Source organism: Panicum hallii, chromosome 4, assembly GCF_002211085.1.
Source record: "Panicum hallii strain FIL2 chromosome 4, PHallii_v3.1, whole genome shotgun sequence".
NCBI classification, from domain to species: Eukaryota; Viridiplantae; Streptophyta; class Magnoliopsida; order Poales; family Poaceae; genus Panicum; species Panicum hallii.
The window spans coordinates 4628987-4650684 of record NC_038045.1 but is presented as its reverse complement, the minus strand read 5'-3'; the positions used below and the strand labels follow the sequence as shown (position 1 = coordinate 4650684).

The 21698-nt window shown below is 40.1% G+C and overlaps 3 protein-coding genes across 3 annotated transcripts; all 3 read left to right on the top strand.

Annotated features, from left to right (window-relative positions):
- The first annotated feature begins 1365 nt into the window (after positions 1-1365).
- On the top strand, positions 1366-2500 carry LOC112888699 (uncharacterized protein At2g29880-like). Its single transcript, XM_025954989.1, has 3 exons — positions 1366-1414; positions 1500-1889; positions 1977-2500. The coding sequence occupies exons 1-3, from the start codon at positions 1366-1368 to the stop codon at positions 2498-2500; spliced, it is 963 nt and encodes a 320-aa protein (XP_025810774.1).
- A 2794-nt stretch (positions 2501-5294) lies between these two features.
- On the top strand, positions 5295-11969 carry LOC112889465 (protein S-acyltransferase 24-like). The gene is made up of 13 exons (XM_025956129.1): positions 5295-5797; positions 6776-6916; positions 7180-7292; positions 7430-7509; positions 7617-7780; positions 8590-8728; positions 8810-8909; positions 9290-9347; positions 9508-9585; positions 9670-9768; positions 10096-10174; positions 10249-10397; positions 10894-11969. Exons 1-13 carry the CDS (start codon positions 5501-5503, stop codon positions 11320-11322), a joined length of 1926 nt encoding a protein of 641 aa, XP_025811914.1. The 5' UTR covers positions 5295-5500; the 3' UTR covers positions 11323-11969.
- A 570-nt stretch (positions 11970-12539) lies between these two features.
- Positions 12540-21380, top strand: LOC112888905 (U3 small nucleolar RNA-associated protein 21 homolog). The gene is made up of 19 exons (XM_025955296.1): positions 12540-12857; positions 13243-13270; positions 13353-13453; positions 13752-13955; positions 14059-14302; positions 15083-15258; positions 15674-15756; positions 15840-15912; positions 16734-16799; positions 16893-16935; positions 17807-17946; positions 18083-18295; positions 18579-18663; positions 18748-19042; positions 19275-19530; positions 19679-19895; positions 20160-20374; positions 20486-20641; positions 20950-21380. The coding sequence occupies exons 1-18, from the start codon at positions 12729-12731 to the stop codon at positions 20633-20635; spliced, it is 2718 nt and encodes a 905-aa protein (XP_025811081.1). The 5' UTR covers positions 12540-12728; the 3' UTR covers positions 20636-20641; positions 20950-21380.
- The last annotated feature ends 318 nt before the right edge of the window (positions 21381-21698 follow it).

The window sequence follows — 21698 nt, the reverse complement described above, 5'->3', positions numbered from 1 at the left end:
GTAGATTGTTTTGGTAAATCTAGATATATAGATTTTGCTATATATCTAAATAAACATATTGTATTTAGATATATAATAAAAATTATACATCTAGATTTTAATACTCTCTATGCCCTCGTCACCTGGGAAGTCTGGAAAGAAAGAAACGTCAGGATCTTCCGAGCGGCATGCTTGCAATAAGAACAGCTGCTCTTGAAGATAAAGGCTGAGGGCCCCTTTGGATTGGAGGATTTCTAAAGGAATTTTGTAGGATTACTGTTTATTAGGATTTTTTTCTATCTGATCCTTTGGCTCACCAAAAAACGTATGAAACAATCCACAGGAATGCATTTTTTAGCGTGATTTCACAGGAAAGTTACCAAGAGGTCTGACCTCTTGGAACTTTTTCTAGCGGGAATATTACCGCGTTCTGCTCCCTTTTGCGCCGCTTCTCGTTGTTTTCACGCGTACTGCTCCGTCTTCCCCCTAGCGAAATAAAAGAGGCGGAGAAACAAAAACACACTCTCCCCTCCCCGGAGAAACAAAACACACTCTCTCCACTCCCCTTCCCATCGTGACCAACGACGAAACCTATCCGCTTCTCAGATCGTCGACTACCGGCGACCACATTCATCCCCACCAGGGAAGGCCAATCAACAGTGCAGGTACTCTTCTTCCGTGTTTGATTTCTGATTTGTTGCTTCCTTTTCGTTTTTCCCCATCAGATCTGAGCATCATCGGCCTCCTGTCCATTCGACGGCCATGGCGACCATAGGGCCTCGTTTCCCATTGGAGAGCACAAGGCAGCATTCCCCATGACGGCCAACCAGTACTGCAGGTATCCGTAGGTTCTTCCCCATCTGCCGGCGCTGCCCTTTTGTTTACTGTAGTTGATTTGAGGCGCGGCTCTGCTTCTAAGCATGATCGATTTCCCATGCGCACTTCCGTATTTGGCTATGTGGTGTTTTGATGGAGGCAACGATGCTTGTACTAGCTCACATGCAGGCACCACGAATGCACTAGTATAGATTGACGGAGGCTTTCTCTTCTTGTAGTTATTTATTATATCTAAGTTTGCCGTAAGATATATTATAATATTCTGATGCACACGATGCGCTTGATGGAGATTCTCTGCTTCTTGAAGATGTTTATTATTTCTAAATTTGTAGTGAAATATAGTACAAAATTATGTTACACACGACGCACTAGTCTTGCAGTGAAATATACTATAAATTTTGGTCAGCTCCATTTATTTTGGCATTCTTGATCAGGTCCAAAATTTTTCTGGGAAAAATTACATTGTAATGTTCTTCTAGGGAGGTGATGCCGGGTAGAGGTCGTGCACAGATAACTGTCCAAGGTGATTTGTCTAACGGATGAGGTCTCATGAATGTTGACACAAAGCATGATACTACTGAGCCTACTCCTGAAATTGGTAATGCTTCTATCTTTTACTGCATTTGCACACTGAAAATGTAAAGTAAATTTGTATATATCTATTGTTGAATGCTGGAATACAGGAACCACTCGTAAGAGAGCCAAATGGAGCCATGAGATGAAGTTATTTCTTATTGGGCTCCTCAAAGATCATGATGTGCCAGGTTTTAGAACACATAATGCTTGGAGTAAGGAGGCATGGACAAATATTGTTTGTCGCTTGAATGCAAAGTTTGGTTGTTCATTTACTCTCAACCAAGTCAAACAGAAGGAGCAGGACTTAAAGATGGATTATCGTGTTGTGAAAGAATTACAAGAAGAAAGTGGTTTTGGATGGGACAGCGAGAGAAAGATGGTGACGGCACCTCCAAATGTTTGGGCTAATTTTGCTGCTCGCAAGAACAATTCTGATGCCCTCACTTGGCAAGATAAATCATTTCCATATTTTGATGATTTATTTGCACTCTATGATGGTGAGATTTTGGACCAACAAAAAGTTTTATTCTCAAACAGGAGCTGTAATTTCTTTTTTTCACCAGTATTGCAATGTAATTGTGCAGGTTGTTATGCAGAAGGGAGGACTCGTCATGGAATGGATCATTATGCAAACAAGGCAAAGAACGCATCAAATCCTTCAACTCAACAAGCACCAGCAGCTGAGACATATCAGTCACCGTCTCCTACTTGGCCTGCTGAATTTGACTCTGTTTTGCAGTTTTCTTTTGATGAAGAGGCTGGTGTGACTCCTAGGCAGCACATGCAAACTCCTCCTAGCTCAACACCGACACCTTTAGAAGGTACGGAATCTCGACGTGGAAAGAAACAAAAGACTAAATCTTGTAGTCCTGAAGAAGGATTTCATGAGAGGTATCTAAAGCTGAAAAGGGAAGAAATTGATAGATTTGCTGCTATTGAGGAAAAGAAATTGGAGGATCCTTACAGCATCAACAAGTGCATCACGGTGCTTGAAAGCTTAAATGATCTACAAATGGGGGATATATTATTGGCTTCTGATATTTTCCAAAACAAGAATAACAGGGAAGTTTTCTTATCATTTCAAGGTGATGCAATTCGTTTGGCTTAGGTTAAAAGGGAGATTGGGCGTTTGCAGGCTGAGAAAAACTAATGGGGCTGGTTGCACTGATGCTTTTGTTTGGGAGTATTTTGTAATACTTTTGTTTGGGAATATTTTGTGATACTTTTGCAGGCTGAGAAAAAACTAATGGGGCTGGTTGCACTGGTGCTTTTGTTTGGGAGTATTTTGTGATACTTTTGTTTGGGAATATTTTGTGATACTTTTGCAAGCTGAGAAAAAACTAATGGGGCTGGTTGCACTGATGCTTTTATTTGGGAGTACTTTGTGATACTTTTATTTGGGAGTATTCTGTGATACTTTTGCAGGCTGAGAAAAAACTAATGGGGCTGGTTGCACTGATGCTTTTGTTTGGGAGTATTTTGTGATACTTTTATTTGGGAGTATTCTGTGATACTTTTGCAGGCTGAGAAAAAACTAATAGGGCTGATGCTTTTGTTTGGTGATAACGTAAGGACATGCAACTTATGGCTGATAGTAGTAGAAGTACTATAGTTCTAGCAGTACAATAGTAAGAGTACAACATTTCTAGCAGTACAATGTTTAAGTCCTGTGAGCTACATATTGTTCTAGCAGTACAATAGTAAGAGTACAATATTTGTAGCAGTACAATATTTAAGTCCTGTGAGTTATATATTGTTCCCACATCTGATGTGCTATAGCATCTCTCTTTTGATTTCCAACTTCTCTAGAATTATCAAATCTCTGTATATCACTGTTATAGTTGTGGTCACCACTTGGCATTTCAACAACCTGTTCTGGATCTAACTCATCATTGGAATTAGTTGGCCACTGCATATCTCCATTATGTAGGCGTATAAAGTTGTGTAGAACACAACAAGCAACTGATATATCAACTTGCTTATCAACTGGATAGTGTGAGCCAGTCCTTAGTATAGGAAATCTCATTTTCAATATACCAATTGATCTCTCAACATGGTTTCTCAGTTGTGCATGTTGAAGATTAAACAGCTCCTTGTAATTCCGAGGCTTTTGATTGGCTCTTCCTTGTTCTTGTAAGTGATACGTTGTTCCACGATACGGTGCAAGGAACTGTGTTGTGTTTGCATAACCAGCGTCCACAAGAAAAAATTTACCAGGTGGTACTACTAGGCCATGATCAAGTGCATCTTGTAGAACTCTTGCATCTGAAGCGGATCCCTCCCAACCGGCATGTACGTGGACAAACTTCAAATCAAAATCGCATGCTAGCATCACATTTTGAGAAATTGTTTGCTTTCTATTCCTATAAGGTTCTTGCTGTTCCAGCGGAAGTATCATCGGCATATGTATCCCATCAATAGAGCCAACACAATCCTGCATAAAAAGAAATTTAATATTCATTGCTGTTCATATGATAGATATTTTGAAATTCTAAGATAACAACTGGAATATGTATTTGTTTATACCTGAAAAAAGGGGTGAAATTTTGGTCTTCTCAAGATCTGATGTGGATGTAGAGACGGTGGACGAATATATATATATGCATGTTAGCTGTGTAATTGCATCAAGCACAGCTCCAAAGTATCGACTTACTGTTTCTCCACTGTGTTGGAAGAAATCTGCCAATGTCTCATTACTTGCATTTTTTGCTAGTGCATATAAAAATATAGCAACTTGTTCTTCTACCAAGACAACTCTTGAATCAGTAAGGAGTTGTTTCTCACGACGCTTGTGTACCAAAGCATGAAAAACACTAAGTTCCATACGGAAATTTCTTTTACTTAGGATCTCATGCCCAGTTAAGATTTCTTGAACATGAGATGCTCCTGAAAGTTTGGATGTGTGCATAGGTGTCTTTGTAGATGGTTGTGATGAACTGCTTTCTAAAGTCGGGAGAACAAAAAGCATGAACTCATCTTCATTTTATGACTTTTTTGATAGTTTCGATCCATGAAAGTGACAACAAAAATAACACTTTGCTAGCTTCTTTTATCAACTGCTATTGCCTGGAATGAATTGAGCACAAGAAAAACATCTACCATCATAACTAACATATATGCAGAAAAATTGTTAAGTATGCATGAAGAGCTAAGTGACTCACCAGATTGCCTTTGTTTGTTGAAGGAGGAAACAAGTTTCGCTTCTTTGTGTTGCAATGTATAAGCTAGTGCTTTATAAAGGCATACAAAGGCAACGGTCTTGCAAGGCAACAGCTAGCTAGCAAGGTAACGGCTGGCTAGCTGGGCAACGGCTAGCATGCAAATACAAGGCAACCGATAGCTTGCTGCAACGGCTAGTAGCTTCTTTCAAATTCAAAATCAAAGCAAAGTGATTCCTTTATTTTTCCTATGGTGCTACCAAAGGCATTCTCATCTCAATTCATGTGGTTTCAATTCCTGTAGGATTCAAAACATCTACCATCTCAATTCCTGTGTTTTTCCTATTCTTGCATTTTTCCTATCCTACATTCCAAAGGGGGCCTGAAGCGGAAGCTTGGGTCACTGCAGGAGCAGTGGCGTTGGGTTGTCTTGGAGGGGAGTAGTCCATCGGTGCTATAGTCCATCATGTAATACTTTCTTAAAGTATGAGGGGAATGTTGTAACACGTTATAAAAATTCCATATTCTGCCTTAATGCAAAGATGCGTATTTTTTTTGCATATTCGATAATTTTTTTGCTAAAACGACCTACATTTTGAAACAGAGGCAGCAATAGATTTGGAATGGGAGGATCATTCCAGAATTCTGAGATTTTGTAAGGATCCACATCCAAATCCTCCAGTCTGACAGGTCTAAACTTTGAAACGAGAAGAACCGAGGCCCTGACACGCAAAACCCGACATCCCCATTGGCCCCGCCCCGACCTTTCCCTCTCGTTCTCCGCCTCCGCCTCCGGCCACGCTCCTCACCTGGGTGGGACAAGCGCGACCGCGACGCAATCAACGAACGCCCAGCGCCCAGTCAAACACTCCTCCCCGTCCTCCACCCCTCCCTTCCCCTACCCGCTCGCCGCCTTCGCTGACCCCGCCCGCCCCGATCCCGCCCGACCCATGGCGTCGGAGATCGAGGTGCTCGAGGACACCACCACCTCCTCCACCTCCCTCGTCGCGGCGGCGTCCACGGCCCCTTCCCCCGCGGATGGCGCGGGGGCGGAGGCGGCGGCCCCGGAGGACGAGTCGCTGAAGAACGACGTGTACACCGCGGCGGCCTACGGCGATCTGGAGAAGCTGCAGCGGCTGGTGGAGGGGGAGGGCCGGCCCGTCGGCGAGCCCGACGGCGGGGGGTACCACGCGCTCCAGTGGGCCGCGCTCAACAACCGCGTCGCCGCCGCGCAGTACATCCTCGAGGTTGCCCTCTGCCCCCGCACCCCCCCCCCCCCCCCCAACCCGCCTCCCAACGCCTCGTAATTGGGCTATTATACTCGTTCCTTCCGTGTTGCTATTGGGGAATTTCGGGTAGGTTCTGTTAGGCTGCGTTGCGATGCAATGCGCTCTCTGAGCTGGAATTTTGTGTACCAAAACCGTGGGCTGCCTGCGTGAAGGAGCTATGCACCTTCGGACAGTCACCATTCCGGTCAATTTCTATGGCCGAGGCCTCCTTGTTTGTGAACAAGTGTGCAGCTGCGAGCTGAATGCTTTGTCATGGACTCGTGGTGGTGAGTTTTGGAATTTTGGACTTGGCCTATGTGGTTGTTGGTACATCTGGAAATCAATGTGCTATTCATCTGAGGCTTTGGAAGTTTGTGTTAACTTGAGATCTTCTGGCTGGAGTTTTTTCATGGTGTTAGGCTGTAATCAGATGAATGCCGTCGGTAATGTTAGGTTTGAACGGTAAAACGGTATCAGCATTCAGCAATGTCTCACTATGCATGATTCTTCCTCATGGATGTATATCTGTGTTGGTTAGCTGCATCCACTTATTGCTTGTGGAGTAAATATACTTGCTGACAGTTGCAACAGGGCAGTGCAGGAAGAATTTAGATGTCTTTTGCGGTGTCAGCTAGCTATTTCTATTTATGCCTTCAAGCTTTTCAATTAAAGCAGATGTATATATGGTATGCTTTGGATAGAGTCTACACCGAGATGATTACTACTCATGTTATGCCTTTTATGTGCATGAACGCACAATCTCATGCAATACCCATATTGTGATGATGCAGATTATTTTGTATATTGATGCCATAGTAGATATCAGTTTGTTATTCTGATCAGGTGGTTTTGGCTGAAAAATATATCATATTGGCATCCTTTTCTGTTCTTGTTGACTATCCTCTGTGAATTTCTTTGGTTCCCTTTGGTGATGATTTTGTGCTTATATATGGACAGCATGGAGCAGACATAAATGCTGTGGATCATACTGGACAAACAGCACTTCACTGGAGTGCTGTGCGTGGTCATATTCAAGTTGCTGAACTACTTTTGAAAGAAGGAGCTAAGGTGGATGCTGCTGATTTATATGGGTATCAGGTATGTATTCTCTTCCCTGTTGTGTCTTGTTGTGCCTGTGTTCACACTTTTAGCTGCCTATTGTTAGTTCACAACCAGTAGGCAACTTTGTATTTTTGGATGTGTACCAGAATGTTGGTTGATATTAGACTAAAACAATTTGTATTATATGATTGTTATGTGTTAGAAAAAAATGATCGTTCTGTCTTAGAAAAAAATCAATGAAGTTGATGTATGCAGCGAATTTGTCACAACTCTTTAAGTCAATATACTTCTGCTTTCAGGCCACACATGTTGCAGCACAGTATGGTCAGACTGCATTCATTTATCATATTGTTGCGAAATGGAATGCTGATCCAGATGTCCCTGATAATGATGGAAGAAGCCCTTTACATTGGTTTGTACTTGTATTATATGCTTCTCATTTGCCTACTTGTAATTTCTGCTTGTGCACTTTGTAACATACCACCCTGCTGAATTTTGACATTTTTCTGCTTATTTTTCTCTCTTTTCTCTTTGCATATACCCTTCTAGGGCTGCATATAAGGGATTCGCAGACTCAATACGGCTTCTTTTATTTTTGGATGCGTATAGGGGACGACAAGACAAAGAAGGCATGTGTCAATTTATTTTATACCCATATTATTTATAATCCTCCCTTTGGCTATTATATCACCTTACACCGGTTGGTGTTCCTTTTAACTGCAAATGCTACCCTTAGGTTGTACTCCTTTACATTGGGCTGCGATTCGAGGGAATCTTGAGGCCTGCACTGTGCTAGTTCAGGTCGGCAAAAAGGATGACTTGATGGTGAAAGACAAAACTGGTTTAACTCCAGCACAGCTTGCTGCTGATAAGAATCACCGGCAAGTTGCATTTTTCCTTGTGAGTAAAACCATGACTTTTTTATTCTGTAATCTACATGAAGTCCTGTTTGTGGCAGCACCTTAAGAGTTGGAGCCCCAGTGTCCTAGCAGTAAATCTGATAGGGATTATGGTGGCAAGTTTCTTACTAGTTTAACATGCAGACATGTTATAACCATAGCAAAACATATTTGGGGTGGTCTTTAGAAGAAACCTGACAAGGGCCACACGAACCAAAAGAAAAAGAAAGTAATAAAATAAAATAAAATGGTAATATAACACTACACTACTAGCGCTAATGATTGTTGTAAAGGATGTTTGATTTTTAAGTTTTGATTGTGGCACATGGATGGCTAATATACAGACATGTTACTGTTAAGAATTAATTATTTATGTTCCACAAAAAAGAGTTAATTATTTGTATCATTGTATGTTTTGTATGCCTGCTGCCTTGTCAATTATTGTAAATTGATTATGAACTAGATAATATGCTTTCTAAATCTGGTAAGTGGAAATTTTCCTCTGAATTTGAAGTAGCAACTGGATGGTTCGGTTTAGTTTGATCTAGCACCTTTGTAATTCTTAAATGCTATCCGATATGTTACGGATATTCCATATGAACATTCAAATGATCAGTTAGTGGCTTGTGATGGCTATTGTCAATGGATACCTTCTATTTACCACTTAAGCTGGAAAAGAGTGATCATACTGACCTTGAGCTGAAATGACTTGTATTGCTTATATTTTCAGCAGGGAGATTCTAGCTGGCAATTTTATGTGTTCTTGGTGTTGGAACAAGCAAATGACTTGATTTTGTTGCTCTATTTCAGGACAATGCTAGAAGGGTATATGACAGAGGATGTGGTGCGAATACCAAATTTGGGAAATTTTCAAAATTAGGGCTTGCTCCACTTCTTTGGTGCACCATTATCGTCATGCTTATTACGTACATACACTCCGTTATATCAGGTAAATTAAGTAGCATCTTTTTGTTTTTCGCTCACTTGATCTTCCGTAATATGGTGTTGCCTATGTTTCCTTCTTTTTCAGGACAATATGCCATGAATATGACAGCACCATTTGGGATGTTCGCGTGGTCAGGAGTTTTTCTTGCAACTGCTGGGTTGGTCATGTTCTATAAATGTAGCAGGTATTTCTGAAAAATTTGTATTTGGGTGATAGTTATGAGAAGTTCAAACCTGACCTGAGGGCATTGATTGCCAGTTACTAATTACTTCTTGATAATATTTTGGGTCAATGAAATTTTTTTGTTGCTTATGTGTTCAAACTCTATTTTTGCATAACATGTGGAGTGTGGTAAATTAAATATTCCCCCTTTTTTAGTTGGCTGACTGTTTGATCAACTCTTGCATGTTCAGATAAACACCAGATTGTTTAAATCACTATATTCTTTTTTGATATAAATATCTGTTGATTTTTTCCATATAATTATCCTACTACTTTCATAGCACGTCAAACATCTAGATAATCGTTTAACACCATCATGACATTGACTTTTGCTTTATGCAGGAAAGATCCTGGCTACATCAACATAAATACAAGGGGCTCGCAAAATCAAAGGGATGATGTAAGTTTGAAATATCAGCAGCATTAATGTAGTTTCCTGCACATAGCTTTATCTTCTGATTGAACTTTGGTTCTTTCAGCTTGATGCATTTCCAGACTTCAAAAGTCAAAACATAATCCCAAATTTTGATGTCTGAATCATGGAGTATTTGTTCCTTCAGGAACCATTGTTGAAGATGGAATTAGAAAATCCTGCACTTCTTTCTGGCAACTGGTCACAACTTTGTATAACCTGCAAAGTAAGTAGAACTCAATTGAGGGATTCAATTGTCTCTTTCCTTGATTGATTGTTTCATGAATCCGATTTCCTGACTTCATTACAGATAGTGAGACCTGTTCGTTCAAAACATTGCTCTACATGTGATCGTTGTGTGGAGCAGTTTGACCATCACTGCCCCTGGGTATCTAATTGCATCGGAAAGGTAGTTCCTTTTGTGATTTTGTACTTGCATAGAATAGTTGTGATTTAATGTAGCTGCCTTCTCTGTTGGATTGAGTTAAGACAATCAAGCAGCAAATCCTGACAACTTGAATTCAACATATGGTCAACAATAAAACTTGAAAGTAAAAGTTGAGACAAAAGATTATGGTATTCACTCTCTAAGAAGATTGCTGAATTACTCCCTGTAACATTAGAAAAAGAATTATGGTCCCTGTTTTCTGTTTCACGTCTGTCCTTTCATTAAATCCATCGTTTCTTGAATTTGGATTTGTCCTTTGGTCTAATCTATTATGAACTGTAACTGCAGAAGAACAAATGGGAATTCTTCATGTTCCTCACTCTAGAAGTTTTTGCAATGATCATTACTGGTTCTGCTGCCATTATGAGTAATGTCTTGAGTCCTTTATCCTTACAATTTACATTGGAAGTTCTTGGTGCTTCATTGTTGTTTTTGTTGCAGGAATTGTAGGGGATCCAGATTCTCCATCATCTTTTGGTGATTGGATTCATTATTCTGCGTTTCAGCATCCTGGAGTGGTTTCGTTTCTTGCAATGGATTTTTTCCTTTTCTTTGGCGTTGCATTTCTAACAGTTGTTCAAGCGTCGCAGGTATGTCGAATTGTTTTTTTCTTTGCTTTACCAAGTAAAGTGGGTTATTTTTATGCAGTGCTTTTATATTCTTGTACAACCGTGGATATTGTTTGATCATTAACTGGAACATCAACTTTGATTAAACATCATGAACTTGGAAAAAGAAATTGTTGCTGCTTCCATTTGTGTTTACTGTTGAAATCTTCGAAGCCTTGTTGGATTGACATGCTATTTTCAGCTTGTTCATGATTCATAAGTGCATGGCTTCTGATAGTATATACTAACATTGGTACTGATTGTGGCTCTGAACTCTAAAATATCAAGAATAAAACTGCTCTTTTATTTTGGACTCGTTATGAAGGTCAAGAATCCATTTAGCTTTATATGAGGTTTCAGCGTAGGATGGTGCCTTTCATCCTATAGCTAACCTTTCCATCAATCCAGCATACATGAAAGGCATGCCTGACTCCACTGTTTTTACTGTGTTCATGCCTTGCTTCCATCTCATTTGCAGATAGCAAGGAACATTACAACAAACGAGATGGCAAATTCCATGAGATACGCCTATCTCAGAGGCCCAGGTGGCAGATTCAGAAACCCATATGATCATGGGATTCGCAGAAACTGTTCTGACTTCTTGTTAAATGGATACAATGAGGACATTGAACGGCTAGAACAGACATTGCACACTGATGAGGAAATGGGAATGATACAGATGACAAGTGCAGTCTCACAGAATGGTGACAACCCTTTACATCATGGTAATGGCACTGACCATAGTTGCACTGATTCACAAGCCAACTCAAAACCTCATAGCCAAGTGGGTCCGTCTCAGTGTTGTGACCACAGTAAGAGGAATGATAGGACGCCATTGGGCCTAGGATTGGGCCTTGGGCGAAACAGTGCATCCCGGCAGTACGTTCGGTCTCTTATCCCATTGTGATCCATAAGTTGGAAACTTGGAGATCATGTGCTTGTTTCACTGTAGATTGTACGTGTTCACTGCTCAGGCTCCATCTTTGGTTCACCTTCTCTTGCATTATTTACCATATAGCATTGGCTAGGTACTATTAACATTGTTGGGGCATTAGCTCGAGTACTCAGATATATCTAGTGCTGTAATTTTGCGGTGAATACAAAGGAGATGAAGGTAGCAACTTGCTTGCGAATATCAGCTGATCTGCAGTTTGGAAATATCAGCTGAGAGCTGCGGAAAAGATATCAGTTATGGTGGATGCAGCAGCACGAAATGTCTCCACAGTTGTTGTATACAGCAGGTTCCGTGGTTCCCCCATTGTTAAGCATGATACGAGTTTGGAAAATGTAACTGTAAATCGAGAAAATTGTAAATTGATTAGTAAGCTCACTGTAGCAGAGCTGTTTTCCTATTTCATTCATTCTCCAGTCATATTATTGTTATGGGCCACGGAATTTTGCTGTTTTCCGTTGTGGATACCCCAGTTGGTCTGGTTATGCAATGTACTGGTGGAGCACGGTTGTGGATGTTTTGGGGTTTAGGAGATTCTTCATTTCTTCTTGCTACGAAACGTGTTATGAAATGACAGTGTCATGACCGCATCTTTTCCTGTCTCTTTTTGGGTTGTTCTCTCTTGCCTACAGCAACTTGCCTGGTACAATGGTCGTCTTCATTATTGTTGCTATAACTTTTAAGCCATTGATATTCGCTGCATGGTATCAGCACACTTTTTTTTGTGAATTTCTGATCTAATCTAATGACATAATAAACAGTTAAAAGTAGAATTAATTAACACGAACTAAGAATTAAAAGAGTAGGCAAGAAGTATATGGCTTAGGCACGAATACCATTCAGATTCAGGATCAGAAATACGCTTGCTACTCTATCGTCCCGCCACGAACATAATTGACGGCAAACTAGCTCATAGCGCCATCCATCAGTTATTCTAAAGCAGCCACTAAGTAATCCCAGAAAGAATATACACTTATACAATATACACTCGTAGAAAGGAATAGCAAATTTGTAAGAGAAAATACCAGTATTAGCGATAAAAGAAAAAGGAAAGGGCAAAGATTCGGGCTGGGCCCAGCACACCCAGAGCCCAGCCCCCGGCGCAACAGCTCCCCCGCGCCCACAACCCGGCCCATCTCACACGGCCAACCCATTACACGCCCGACCAAACTGACCTACTCGCTAACCCCCGTCGTCCCCCGCCTCCCGCCGCCGCTCTGCCTTCGCCTTCCCAAACCCACGCTAAAACCCTCGCCGCCGGCGCGCGCGCCTCGTCTCCTGCGAAGCCAAACCCTAGAAAAGCAGCGGCGGCAGCATCAGCAGCGGACGGAGAGGGAGAGGGAGAGGGAGAGGGAGAGAGGATGGGTATCTTCGAGCCGTTCAGGGCGATCGGGTACATCACTGCGGGCGGCGTGCCCTTCTCCGTGCAGCGCCTCGGCAGCGAGACCTTCGTCACCGTCAGCGTCGGCAAGGCCTTCCACGTCTACAACGTAAGCCGCCACCCTACCAGCAGGCCCCCGTCCCTTCTGCGGTTGGGAAATTTTGGACCAGGACTCGTGCGTCGAGGTGCCGTGGTTTGGAGTAGCTTGTTTCGGGAGCTTGGAGGAGCCTATTGCTCTGCGCCTCTGCCCAATTCAGGATCACGAATAGTTGGAGCAAAGTGAATATACTAAATCACTAAATGTTTGGAGCTTTTGTGAAGTTCAGAGTTTAGTTACTGATTGCTCCTAGGGGGTAAATTTAGTCAACCGAGCTGCGTGATTGTTCATTTGAGCCTTACCCTGCATCTGTTCCTTGCATTTCATGCCTCATTTGCAACCGAATTTCACTCTAGGAGCTTGCCAGACTCGTCTAATTTTTGCTCTTGTTCTGCAGTGTGCTAAGCTGAATTTGGTTCTAGCTGGTAAGCCTATTCTTTCACGTCCATTCTTTTTTTTAGCGTTACTATGTTTCTTGTGGTTTATGAGTTTTTTATGCTATTAAAGGACCCCAACTTCCCAAGAAGATCCGTGCTCTAGCATCCCATAAGGATTATACCTTTGCTGCATATGGAAGTGATATTGCAGTTTTTAAGAGGACTGATCAGGTAAGGATATTGTTGTGCTACTTACCTGAATCTGTGTTATCTGTCCGCCATTAGTTATATTGCTCTCTGAGGCTGTGCAAATTGACAGTTCTTTACTGGAAGCCTTGTGCATCTTTTGTGTTTACAAAGTAGTCAAGATATACTAATATCATGGGCAGTTAGAATTTTTGGATGGTGCTTATGATATTTTCACTTACAAAATTACAAATGGAGATCCATGCATCACCATATATGTCCATCAACTGCTACTTGGACAAACCTTACTTATTTATGCTCCCTCACAATCACTTTCTATCAGGTGGTTACTTGGAGTAGACATGAAGAAAAGGTCAACATGCTATACCTGTTTGGAGAATATGTTCTTAGTGCAGATGTTAAAGGCAATATATTCATTTGGGCCTTCAAAGAAGCAGAACCAAACAGTGAGCCGGTTGGAAGCATATCATTGGGAGACAAGTTTACCCCAACCTGTATCATGCATCCTGATACTTATCTAAATAAGGTTCTTGGATATATATATGACATTTTGCTTCAGAAATAGTTTGCATTCCAAATCTCATGTGCACAATGTCTGTATTCTGTTAACAAGTCTGTTTCTACATCAGGTAATTGTTGGTAGCGAGGAAGGCCCCTTGCAGCTGTGGAATATCAGCACAAAGAAAAAACTGTATGATTTCAAGGGTTGGGAGTCACCAGTTCGCTGTTGTGTATCCTCACCTGCTTTAGATGTAGTTGCTGTTGGATGCTCTGATGGGACAGTTCATGTTCATAATATACGATATGATGAAGCATTGATGTCTTTCAACCATCAGATTCGTGGTGCTGTGACTGCACTGTCATTTCGAACAGGTGATTTGATAAATATTGTTGAGTAGAATCTTTATTACTGCATTTAATCAGACCAGACTTTTAGAAGAACTGCAAAAATCGTTTCTGGTTCATTGTTCCGTACTTGTTAGTTCAAGCCCTAAACTTCTATTCCTAAATATGAATCATTATTATTATTATTATTATACCGAATACTGGTTGACACGGATGCCACCCAATTCATTAATACCTTAGGTCCAGCTCAACTTGTATACATACTATCGTTGACTATGTGGTTTTTGCATTTTGTGATTGTTTGGAGATGTACTAAGCTTGAACAAGCTTATAACATTATGGAGCCCACATTTAAGTTATTATGGAAACACATCTGCATTTTCTGATAAATTGGCTAGGTACTTTGAGCATGTTTAGTTCACGTATAAGCGTGTCATGACTAAGCTTAGGCAAGTGTGCCATGCCAAAGATTTTTATGGTGAAGAATCTGCGGCCACAACTGTGGCAAACTTGGGCAAGAAACTGACCCCACGACATGTGGGATGCATGCTAAGAAGGTTTGGTGCGCCAAATTTGTGGCAGTGAACCAAACAATCAGCTAAGATACTGTGGCACGACAATACTGTGGTGTGGCAATTTTTGGCAAGAAACGAGGCATGCTCCAGCCATTAAGAATCTTATTTCTTGTTCTTTTGGTTTTGGGTGTCTTAGGTCTACCATTTCAGTAACATGAAAATTGCATTATTGCAATATTACCACTTTCATGTCTCAAGCTAAGTGTTCTTTCCTAAATTTGTCTTTCCTCAGATGGGCAACCGCTTCTTGCCTCTGGAGGTTCTTCTGGCGTTATTAGCATATGGAATCTTGAGAAGAAACGGCTGCATTCCGTGATTAGGGAGGCCCATGATGGCTCTATAGTTTCACTTCATTTCTTTGCCAATGAACCTATTCTGATGAGCTCAGCTGCTGATAATTCAATTAAAGTGAGTAACTATTTCTGCTTTCAACCAGCTTTCTCTGCACCTTATTGATGATGCTAATCCAGTTTAATGTAAACTTTTGTATACTTTATCTTCCCAATGCTTCAGTACACTGAAATAATACAGGCCATTATGCCTCAAACCTAGTTGTATTTTTCCTGCGTGTTTGCAATATTTCAATGTTGGCCTGCCTCATCTATTTTGTTAGAGTGGGGGCAGCAAGTATCTTCCTTCTAGCAACTAGGATCTAGCTTGATAGCTGCTAATAAGTGCTGTGAACAAAATAGCCAAGAAACAAACTTACAATTTCCTTCACAATCACCTAGATATCTAGAATTCTCTTAACTACCAATTTAGTTAGCTACTAAATTGCTAATTTCCTCATTTAACTTTCAAGTCCTGATCTACTATGCACCAGATGTGGATATTCGATAATAATGACGGAGATGCTCGTCTGTTACGGTTTCGAAGTGGTCACAGTGCTCCACCTAGATGCATAAGGTGAAAATTGCTCTCCAATTTGTGCCTCATCTTTTGCTTCCAATCAGTTTTGCTTTGCTGAGTCAACCTATTTTTATTTTTAGATTCTATGGCAATGGAAAATGCATCTTATCTGCTGGTCAAGATCGTGCCTTTCGTCTTTTCTCAGTTGTCCAGGTAACTAATTGCATCTTACATTTGCTGTACTATTTTATAAGAACATATCAAATGCGATTTCTAATCTAGCAGGAGTAAAATTTTCCTTTGGTTTCATATTCTAGACACCATTTTTATGGTTTAATTCAATGTACCACTTGATAAAAATCATATAAAATTCCTGCCATGCTAAGTCAGGTGCCTTATTATTGTTGCAGTAGATTGACACGCTTCTGATTAGTGTTTTGATTGGTCCACTCTGAGTTTCATGTTTGCTTATCTTTGGGCATTCGTCATCAGATAAAATTTGTTAAAGTGAATTGCCCACCTATTCCTATTAGCTTAAGCTTTTGGGTTGAATTGGTTGGTGCATGCAACTCAATATGGTATCAGGACCAGAGGTCTTGAGTTCGAATCCTAGCAGGCACAATTAAATAAAATAATTGCAGCCGACTCCTATTTCCACGTTTGAGGCCTGGCGGAGCCTGCACGTGAGGGGGAGTGTTGAAGTATAAGTGAATTGCCCACCTATTCCCATCAGCTTAAGCTTTTGGGTTGAATTGGTTGGTGCATGCAACTCAATAAAAATCAAGTTAATTAAAAAAATATAATTTGTTGAATTGGCAATAATTTAACACAATCTACATAGTTGAACAAGATAGTACGGAGCGAAAGTTGCATTTTCTCTGCATGTTGTTTTCTGGTGTGTTCTGTTGAGTGAAAATGAAAATTCTAGTCACTAGATGGTTATACAGATTCCTGCATGTTTTTCTTCTTACATTGCATTGCTACTTGGCCTAGACAGAAAATAATGTTCTTGTTGTTTAATCCTCTCTTAACAGGATCAACAAAGTAGAGAACTTTCTCAGCGGCATGTCACAAAAAGAGCAAAGAGGCTTAGAGTAAAGGTGCAAATCTGGTTTTTCTTCATTTATTGCATTCAAATTCTTTTATCTTGACTTAATTTATTCAGGGTGTTTAAAAGTTCCCTGTTTCTGCAGGAGGAAGAGATCAAGCTAAAACCAGTTATTACATTTGACTGTGGTACTGTTTTGGTTTCTTGCAGCATTTCTGAATGTATTTGGTAATCTTGTATAGAATTCTGTGTTTTTGCTTAGGAGTTCTTTTGCTGTATTTGGGCATACAAAATCAAGAGAAAGAGCAATGATTGTTTTGATGTTAAGACATAAATACCAGCAGCCCAGTTTACCCTGCTATTGCTAGTATTGATCATAGACTTATATTTCATCAAAAAACTGTATTTCTGGACCTTCATCACATTATATGATATTTTTTGCATCTATTACCAAATTTGGATATTTAAGAAAAGGACAGGAGGAGAGCAGTAGCTGAACTACTAGTCAAGTGGAGAAACTGTAAAAGTAGGAAGCGCCTTATGCTACCTGTTTCGTAGGACAAACCTCATCATCTCATAGTGTAGTCACTTATAGGCCCATTGGAATGTTATGATCGTACTGCTAAAGTCTTATGACTTGGCTAAGAAATTATGACCTCTGATGGTTTCCAGTTGGGGCCTTTCAATATCGGCTATCATGTTGTTTATATTGTATCAAAGCATGGCAAGGGGCATACATGTTGGTTAAGGCTTTCATGACACTGTAAATGCTATCCTGAAAAACTTTTTACATGGCAATATTGAATCTGGTAATATGCTTATTTGTTATGCAACAAAACTTGCTAAATGTGGCGATTATATACCACACATGCTACAACCAATGGCACCACCACACACAGCTATCACCTAAATGGATTAGTAGAATTTTTGTGTGAGATATTAGCGTACATCTTGGACCTGTTCACAAATTGCCATGTCTTTGTTTATATATTTTTGTATAATCGGCCTTCTGTTTATATATATTTCTATACAAATTTAAACTGAGGAATCTCTTTTCAGCTGAGATACGTGCGCGTGATTGGTGTAATGTTGTTACGTGCCACATGGATACTCCACAGGCATATGTATGGCGTCTTCAGAATTTTGTTATTGGTGAGCATATTCTAACACCATCATCAGGCACTGAGACACCAATCAAGGTAATGCTTGTTTTTGTAGTTTGCATCTATGAAACTTTAATTGTAGAATAGACAGTGTGACTTCTAAGACTCAAGATCAACTACTAAAAGTATTTCCCTATTTGTTTCTGTAATGTTCATTTTACTTTTGTGGCAGGCCTGTGTGATAAGTGCATGTGGTAACTTTACTATCTTGGGCACTGAAGGTGGTTGGATCGAAAAATTTAACCTTCAATCAGGGATTAGTCGTGGTGGTTACATCGACACTTCATTGGCAAGGCAATGTGCACATGAAGGAGAAGTTGTTGGGTTAGCTTGCGATGCTACAAATGGCTCTCTGATTAGTGCTGGATACCATGGTGATATTAAGGTATTGCCTTCTCTGTTTTACTGTAGCGTGTATATAAGCAGCATCTGCTTTAAGGAGTACTTTGTGCTTCGTCCTTCCGTGTCCTATGTGCTGAATGAAATTTTTCCTTAACTGCTTTTAGTCTCATTCAATAAAAGTATTCCTTATAGTCCTACAATCAAGGATAATTGTGTATGCTTCAACTGTTTTCATCAATTTGCTTATTTTTGAACTTCTCTTAACAAGTCTGAGTGAAATTTCCACCATGATTGCTTTAACAACTATAGAATCATCTATCTTGCAGGTGTGGGATTTTAAAACATGCAAGCTAAAATCCAGATTGGATGTTGGTAAATCTGTCACTAAAATTGCATACCACCGGGCAAATGGTATATTATATCTGTTCAGCATATTTGGTTATTCCCATGTAGAGTTTTTCCAGATAAATAATAATTATTTGCTATTTATGGCAGGTATTCTTGCAACCGTAGTAGATGATATGGTACTAATATTGTTTGACACGGTGGCCATGAAAATGGTTCGTAGATTTGAAGGACATACAGACCGTATCACTGATTTGTGCTTCAGTGAAGATGGAAAATGGCTCATCTCATCTAGTATGGATGGGACTCTTAGGATATGGGACATCAGTTTAGCGAGACAGATAGATGCGATGCATGTTGATGTATCTATAACGTCTCTGTCTATGTCTCCTAACATGGATGTGTTGGCTACCACTCATGTTGATCAAAATGGCGTCTACCTCTGGTAGGATTTTGTTGCATCTCCTTTTGCTCACCTGTTATGTATAATCTCAGTTTATTTTTATCTATATAGCTTGGAAAAAGATAACATAATCCAGCTGGTGCAATCTGGTTTAGGCTACTAGATATTAGTACTATCAGTTTGTCCCATTTCAACATATGCACCGATCTTAAATTCTGCATTCTTCCATATTTTGTCCTCATATATTCTTAATACTTTTATTATATATTGACAGGGTTAATCAATTTTTGTTCTCGACCTCAACAAATATTGAAAATTATGCAAGTGGGAAACACGTCCGGAATGTATGTTTGCCAGCTGTTTCATCAGTGGAAAGATCTGAGGAAGAGCAAGCTCATGATTCGGGAGACTCAAATCAGTCTAATATTAAACCTTTTGTCATAATGGATCATCAAATACCAAATCTGATCACCCTTTCCTTGCTTCCAAGGAGTCAATGGCAAAGTTTGACAAATCTTGATATTATAAAGGTAACAGATTGTTCCATTCTATGCATCAAGTTTCAACATTACTGACAAATTATGTGGCCTGGCCTGAATTACTGCTTTACTTTTTAGTAAGGCTATTTTGTATTGTAAAACTAGATTAAAGGTCTCCTTATTGATCTTTTGTCTTTAGGTTCGGAACAAACCAATTGAGCCGCCAAAGAAACCTGAGAAGGCACCTTTCTTCTTACCGTCTGTTCCATCCCTTTCTGGGGAGATATTGTTTGAGCCTCCTGCCAGCAGTAAAGAAACAGACAGCAGTACCACTGAGAACACAAAGCATAAGAAGATGGCGGAACTCTCCTCTCAATTGGGTCTTCTTTTACAATCTTGTGGAGAAACAAAGAACTGTGAGTATTTATGTGTATTCTTGCTCAAGTAAATTTACCTCCTTAATTCAACTTGGGTGTTTTAGCTAATAAATGAGACTTTGAGATGTTGCTGTCATACAGTCTTATTGTTGTTCAAAATACTTTGCTGGTGTTTCTTTTCTATCTATAATACCATCATATACAACCAGAAAAAAGGCCAAATATTCTACAGTGATACATCCTGTGTTGCTTCTGGTGATGTGGTGGATTGTTGTAAGATCTGACCTTGAATCTGGTTTGCAGATTCGGCTTTTACTGACTACATGAAAGGCCTGTCACCGTCATCTTTAGACATGGAACTACGACTACTACAGATAATAGATGATGAAGAGTCAGAAGATCTGGAGCAGAGACCTGAGCTTCAGTCCATTTCATCGCTGTTGGATTATTTCATTCATGAGCTTTCCTGCAGGAATAACTTTGAGTTTATCCAGGCTATTCTGAAATTATTTTTGAAGGTATGTGACGTTTATTCTTCAGGCTGTTTGTCTAAAAGTATTTTCAGAGGCATGTGCATATCTTAACCCATCAAGTTTGTGCTTAGAAATATATATATTTCTTGGAAGCAGATACATGGTGAAACAATACGGCGGCACTCAACTCTTCAGAGCAAAGTAAAGAAGCTCCTTGAGGTCCAGAGCTTAGTTTGGCAGAAGATCGACAAGATGTTTCAGGGTGCACGATGCATGGTTACATTCCTCAGCAACTCACAGTTTTAGTAGCAGGTGGTTGCTCACCATTCACTTTGTCAAATGGGTTAGCTTCATTAACTGGATGGTTAAATTTTGACCTGCCCTTTTCTTACAAGAAATTATTATGTTGTATTACTTAGTTTGGAGCAAGAATATTTCTAGAGCATAACTCAGCTTGGAGTTAGAATATTTTCGGATCTTTAACTCAGCAAGATCGTAGTCATCTAGTTTCTTTTTATTTTTGAATAGCTTCTAGTTTATTTATATACAGTTGTGAAAAGCCTGCTTCTTCATGCAGTTGTCTTCAATAGATAACCTTCTATTCTCTTGCACCCAAATAGGTCCAATCTCTCCATACCAAGGCATACCTTAGCCATTGCAAGGAATCTTGGCCTCGGTTGCGAACTGGCAGAGTGATGATATGGATTGAGTCTTTAGATGAAAGGAAAAGGAATCTCCTAAAATTGTCTCAAGGGTGGCAATCCAAATTGTCCGCATGAGATCCTGGAGCATATAAACTGAGCAGTGTTCGTGGCTGTTGTACCATTCTCCTTACCCACTGTCACAGTGAAGCTGCAAGGAGTCCACTTGATAACGAAACCGTTAGCTACCAAAACTGCTCCAGATCATGGTGTAACAATTTTGTAGTTTTATAGTTGTTTCCTGTGCTCTTGTAGCAAGTTGGTGTATCAACACTGTTTTACAAGAAATCTGAAGGGTTACTGCCGTTGCTATTCGAGCATAATTCCCATCCGTGGGAGTTTCTTTTGCATTCTAGCTATCACAAGTAGTGTTCATATTGTCTTGCATATCAGTTGAAAACATCCGAAGGGTAGCAAAATTTGCAAATATAATGGAGGCCCTATGTAGAAGCTTTTAGGAATCTTTAAAAAAACTCAGCTATATGAGATGTTATTTTGTATATCAATGTAATATTTCAAGAGCGAACTCAGATCCCGTTTGTGAGAGAACCAAAAAGAGAGATCCAGGTGCAAGTGTAGCTTTGTTGAACCTTAAGTTTTTAGTGTTTTGAGAACTGCGTATATATACAGGCATTCAATGAGAATATACTGCCCTGAAAAATGCTGAA